The 6,569-nt window shown below is 32.9% G+C and overlaps 2 protein-coding genes across 2 annotated transcripts; one reads left to right on the top strand and one right to left on the bottom strand.

Annotated features, from left to right (window-relative positions):
- The first annotated feature begins 1,287 nt into the window (after positions 1–1,287).
- LOC105134434 (cysteine-rich repeat secretory protein 38-like) lies at positions 1,288–2,025 on the top strand. The gene has a single exon (XM_011038841.1). The coding sequence runs from the start codon at positions 1,288–1,290 to the stop codon at positions 2,023–2,025; it is 738 nt and encodes a 245-aa protein (XP_011037143.1).
- A 1,306-nt stretch (positions 2,026–3,331) lies between these two features.
- On the bottom strand, positions 3,332–4,959 carry LOC105134433 (cysteine-rich repeat secretory protein 38-like). Its single transcript, XM_011038840.1, has 2 exons — positions 4,956–4,959; positions 3,332–4,003 (listed from the first exon to the last, which is right to left on the bottom strand). The coding sequence occupies exons 1-2, from the start codon at positions 4,957–4,959 to the stop codon at positions 3,417–3,419; spliced, it is 591 nt and encodes a 196-aa protein (XP_011037142.1). The 3' UTR covers positions 3,332–3,416.
- Between the last annotated feature and the right edge of the window lie 1,610 nt (positions 4,960–6,569).

The raw sequence follows: 6,569 nt of genomic DNA, 5'->3' as shown, positions 1-6,569 counted from the left end.
AACAAAATAGGTAAGGTAAAAACTTAGATTGACTTGAAAAAATTAAGTTAAAAATTCAAATACAATTCATTAATTTTTTAATTTTTTTAATAATAATAATATCATTTTATTTTATAAAAAAATTAGGGTTCAATATATGACAATCCAAATCAAAACTTAGTAACCTGTTCAAAACCTTAGATTAGGTTGATCACTAGACTAAATTTAAAAGTTATGATTACATTAGAGTTTCATCTAAAAAAAATTACTTGTACTAAAATAATGTTGATATCAAAAGAAATTATTTAATATTATTACTATATCTGAGTCAATGGATTAAACTTCAAATCCCCTAACCATACTCATTAACTATACTCATTGTATAACTTGAATTTTAAATTAAATTGTATAGAAGTTATTCTTGGTATGATCCTTATTTTTAGTATGATACTTTTAACTTGAGAGTTTAAAAATAAATTAAATAATTAATAAAAATATAGTTTAATTTTAAGATAGCTAAATACCAATTCAATGCTAGAATGTTTTTTTCAAAATCATGATAATCTTCTATAAAAAAAATCAAAAGCATCAATACAAAACTGAGATATTTTTATAAAACTATAATAATGTTATATAAAAAAATTTAAAATAAATAATAAATTTTAATTTTTAATAAATTTAATGTTGAAATATAAAAATATTATTATTATTGATCCAACAAATAATAACAATGTGAGGAGGGTAACAATGTTTCTCTCGATTAGTTCTTGTTCAATTAATAGAGGATTCCTATTGATAAAGATGCAACTCTGAAATGTGAAAGAAACCAGCCTCGATTATAATGTTATTAGCTCTTCCAGTATATACGAAAGTGTAGTTCGAAAGTACAAAAAGATGCGGCATGTCTTAGAAGAGAGTGCCATTAATTCCCACGTAGATTTATATATATATATATATAGACACACACACACACACACACACACATATATATATATATAAGAGTAATTGTTTGCCTGGCACTCCTTGCATCAGAATGCTTAATTAATGGAATATCTAGAAACATTTTACAGGGCCAACTCCTACGCTTCTAAAGGGGTGGTAAAAACCGATGTTTACCCGGCTCTCATAATATTGTTGAACACTTCTTGTCGTCTCGAGCAGTTGGCAAATTCAAGATTAGACAAGGTCAGCCCTCGTTAACCTTAATTAATCCTCACTCAACCTTGAGATTAACACTATAAATACATGGTATCATAGATATCATCCCAACCTCATCAAAGCTATCCAACAATAATCGTCTGCCTTTCAATGTCTTCCTCAAGACTCACCTCCTCTCTCTGTTTGCTAACTTTTGCTCTACTTCTCCAAAATATTCTTGGAACTGACCCTCTCTTCAGCAGGTGTTCCAGCAACGCGAACTCAACTGCCACTAGCTCTTATATAACAAGCTTGAATGTCCTCATGGGTTCTCTCTATCGTCTTGCTCCGGTGGAAGGCTTTGCTCTTGGTTCCTTAGGTCAGAACAACCAGGACCGACCATATGGGCTCGTTCTTTGTAGAGGAGATGTCCCATCCTCAGATTGCAGAACCTGTGCTGCTAATGCAACCAGGGAGATCCGCAAGCGCTGCCCAAATAGCAAACGTGCAATCATAGCGTACGATAACTGTCTTTTGAAGTATTCTGACTCGGACTTCTTTGGCCAGATTGATGACCAAAACAAGTTCTACATGTGGAATGTGAATAACGTGAGCAACCCAGTGCTATTTAATGAGAAGACTACCGAGCTGTTGAGCCAACTAGCAGACAAGGCTTCTTATAACTCATCAAAATTGTATGCTGCCGGAGAGATGGACCTCCTTGAAGGATCGATGAAACTTTATGGGATGGCTCAGTGCTCGAGGGATCTTTCTAGTATTGATTGTAAGAAGTGTCTTGACGGTGCTATAGGTGAACTTCCAAGAGTTGCTTATGGAAAAGAAGAGGCTAGGGTTGTCGGTGGGAGTTGCATGGTTATTTATGAGATATACCCCTTTGTTAAGGCTTAAACTCGTATGCCATTCTAGGGTTTCGAGGATCAATGTCACTACAAGAAATAATTGTTCTAGGAACACATGTAATTTTATTTCCTTGATTGTTCAATAAAATGTTTATTCGATGAATATAGTTCCGCACGCAAGTATCGCTGTGAAAGCTGGATAAACAATTTGATGCAATGTTAAATTAATGTAAACTTGACATGAGGCATAACGTATAACTTTTTAATCATTCAAATGGAAATTTATTTTAAACAAAATATACTAAACATTTTATTTGAATCAATTAAACGAATTAACTAAATTGTGATTGAATGGACCAGGTTTAATCATATCTATAGTTTAAATGATTCAATAGAAATCTAATCCAGCCTCATCACAGATATCTTGAAATGCAAGCAGAAGATACGTTAAACAATAGCAAGAAAAAATCACAAGATAAAGCACAAAAGATTAATGAGCAAAGAAGGTTACAAATTTTAATCTTGAATTCAAAATTTTATTCTTTAAAATTTAAAACATAACAATTTTAAAAAGTTAATCAATCATGATCATTTTATACTTTTACTTAAATCTAAACATGTTTTAATAGTGTATAAAAAATATATGTTAGACCATCAATATAACTTGGTTAAACAAAATATTTATCTAATAAAATTAGATTATCACCCTACAAACATGACTACATTATATTTGGTTTCAACTCAAACACTAATTAGACTTAAAGTATATAATTTTGCAATATGTTGAAAAAAAATAATTACAAAACCAACAAGTTATTTCTTTTTTTTCTTTTTTTCTTTTTTTTTGCAACTCAATCCATCCATAAATATTCCATTTATAGTAAAAGAAAATGAAACTAAACTAGACAATTTGATATAATTTGATATGATGTAACTGTACAAATGAAACTAAATGGACTCAAAAATAAATGAGATTGGATTGTACTGTTCTTATATTATATTTGTTGCATATTGAACAAAATCAAATAAACAATAGATGCTATGAAAAAATAAAAAATAATAATTTGAGTCCATGATATTGGACAAGCTTGTTTCCAACTTTCATGATTAGATAAGAATTTTATCTTATAAATAACTTTGAATAGTATAAAAATCAAGATTTATTCCATCTAAAATATATATATTAAACTCTTCACAACTTCTAATGTCTTATCCAAAATATACACTAAAAAAATCACAAATTAACTTCCTTCCTCATGTCTTGTACAACTCCAAAACCAAAACAAGGATTTTATTTGAAGCAAGCCATAGCTATTGAGGCCATTATTTTTTCATAAAGCAGTGTTTCTATTCATACAAACGGCCATTGTCCTAATGGCCCATTAGGCCTTAATCTACAGAATACAGTGCGTAAATAACACTGTCTTACACTTTTATTGCCTAGCTACGACCTTTCTTACCAGTTTCCACGAAGGGGTAGAGTTCGTACCTAACATTAGAACTCCCACCCACAACCCTTCCTCCTCGTTTTCCATCACTGCAGCTTGGAAGTCCACCTACGGCAACATCAAGGCACTTCTTATAATCCATACTAGAAAGATCTCGAGTGCATTGTGCCAACCCGAGCAGTATTTTGGAGGCACCAAGGTCTAGTTCCCCTGTGGCATAAAATTTGGTGTCGGCGTAAGCTTTACCAGATAAACTGCTTAATAAAGCCTTAACTTTCATGTTAAAAGATGTGGGATGGTCTACAGCTTGCGCATTGTACATGTACAACTTGGTTTGATTATCAATGTCCCCAAAGAACTTTGTACTGGAGTACTTGACCATGCAATTGTCATTCCAAAAAGTTTTGCATTCTGTGCTCGACACATCTCCGTCGCATAAGGCTAATCCATTTACACGGTTCTGGCCTTGGCCAATTGAGCCAAGTCCAAAACCTGTAGGAGGGACTTTGGCAGACAAGAGAAGTAGCAAGTCATTCAAGTTACCGCGATAAGGGTTATTACAAGCGCCAGTGTAGTTTTCTTGGGTAAAACAGAAATGATAAAGGGTTCATCACAAATTGCTACATGGAGCAAAAGGGAAAGGAGCAGGTAGAATAATGGGATACATCTTGATAAATACATGTTGGATTGATCAGTACTTGAAAGCTTGGTTATATATGTGTCTACTGGAGGGGGACTAACTCTCTCTATATAGCGAGAAGGTTTGTATTACCTTGCCTAATTGGATTAGGAGTTGATTATTGAAGATATTTAAGGAGTATCTTATCAACTTCAATTTAACTTAACGATAATCTCTCATAGGAAATTATGGTGATCGCAAGAAACAAGTTCTCTTTAATGTGTTAATTCTCATGAGAAAGATAGGTGTGTGTTGATACATGATATTTTTTTTAAGGAGTTTTTCAATTAAAAAAATTAAAATGATAGTTTTTTAATATTAACACATAAAAAAACATAAAAAATCAATTTAATTTATTTTCAAATAAAAAATTTAAAATAAACTTTTTAAAAACAAAACTTATCACAATATGAAACAGACCATATTAATATTTAAATATTTTTCTAAAAATATCTTTATTATTAAAGAAAAAGAAAATTCATGTCCTTAAAATTTTCAAAAATGAATAAATTGTTTTTTTTATTAATGTAAATGCGCGAGACAACTTATACATATCATAATTAATTTTATAAATATTAAAATTAATTATTATATAAATTTTCAATAATTATCATATAAATAACTATAACTAAACTCGAAGCTTATAACATAAAAAGATAAAATTGCTTGTTAATTTAGCTTAATTTTGAAACGTCAAGTAATTGTTAGGCTGCATTTGACTGGGCCCGTGTTGATCCCATCGAAGCACAGAGGTTGAACACTGAATATGCGCTTCTAAGATAGAGTGGATAATTTAAGAAAAGAAACCAACTACCATCACTGAAAGGGATCCAGTTGATTTCCACTACGTACCCATGTCTTCGAGTCAGCCTTCTATACAAAGGTTGAAACTTTGCATCCATTGACCTTGCAGTCAAATTTGGCATTCAGAATAGTGTCGGGAAAAGTACGAGATTCTGGCTCTAAGATTAATCATTTGTATCTCTGTGTGTTGTCAAGGATGTTTTTGAAGCTAGCAGGTGTTTGAAGCCTGTCGTCAACTTACTACCACTAGCTTTATCAATATATTCACTCGATTATAATAAGAAAAAAGAACATTAGATTTGATTGCATTAACCAATGAAATAATTTCATTTCATTGTACAGCTATCCAAATCGTTCCTTATGGAAACAGTAACCTCTATGATGAGCAATTTCATCAATTCCTCTGATAATTTGGCACAGACAAAATTAACAAAATTATATAGTAACGTAATTCAGACAAAATTAACAAAATTATATAGTAACATAATTTCACCTATGAACACTTTACCTCCAGAGATAGGTTTATATGTATGGAACCAATCTTGATTAGGAGTCATATGCCATGTTGCTCCTAAATCCATTAGCCAGATCTCAGTGAGCTCTTATGTATCTGTAGAGATTGTCGCTGCTTCACTATATAAAACATCTCCATCTTCTGAGGTGCTCGCAACACACCCTTGAGATTTTGATGACTTTGCAGAATTCTCTATACCCTTTTTAAACCAACAATCCTATTTGAAGTGCCCTTTTTTGTCACAGTTGTAGCATTTCACAGCCTTCTTACTTCTTGATTTGGACCTCCCCTGCCTTTGACTCCCACTAGAGCCACGCTCCGTTGATCTTCCTCTTGACACCAATAATGCCTCTGCTTGGTTTGAACTGTTTCTGTCTCCTTTGTTTTTGCGCCTATTTTCTTCTTCCAAGATAGCGGCTGCAACATCATCGAAGACTAGATAATCTGAAAGGATATTATTTGTCAAGTTGATAATGAGCTGATCATACGAATCAGGAAGACTTTGAAGTAGAAGCTCTGCACGTTCATTTTCCTCTATTTGCTGACCCAATGTAGTGAGTTGTGAAAATAGAGTTCTTATTGTGTTGATATGGTCAGTCACCGATGTGGTTTCTGCCATTCGAAGGGTATAAAGTCTCCGCTTTAAGAAAATCTTATTGTGCAAAGACTTGGACTCGTATAGCTTTGTTAGAGTCTCCCATATCTCCTTAGCTGTTTTCTTCTCCGCCACACTTGATAATACTTCATCGGCTAATGCTAAATGTATGTTAGCAATAGCATTGCCATCCATCTCATTCCATTTTGCATCATCAGTGATCTCCGCGGGCCGATCCCCAATTGCTGCCAAGCAATTATCTTTCCTTAAGATTGCCTTAATTCTCATTTTCCACAATGAGAAATTGCTCCCATTAAACCTCTCAATCTCGTACTTTGCTGCCATTGTATTCACCAAGATCTATTCAGCTATCACCGTTTCACAGATCTGTAACGTATATAGAAATAGTATCGTGTGAATAATACTTCACTAAGTAAGTTCCCAGGAAAGATTGGAGGGGTCACAAACGGTCCCGCTTAAAACCCAATCTCCTTAGACAGAACTTCCTAGACTGTATTTAATCACCGCACTAACTTTCTATATACGCCAACAG

The sequence above is a fragment of the Populus euphratica genome, unplaced genomic scaffold (assembly GCF_000495115.2).
Source record: "Populus euphratica unplaced genomic scaffold, PopEup_1.0 scaffold67.1, whole genome shotgun sequence".
Taxonomy (NCBI): Eukaryota; Viridiplantae; Streptophyta; class Magnoliopsida; order Malpighiales; family Salicaceae; genus Populus; species Populus euphratica.
This window is presented reverse-complemented; position numbering and strand designations above follow the sequence as displayed.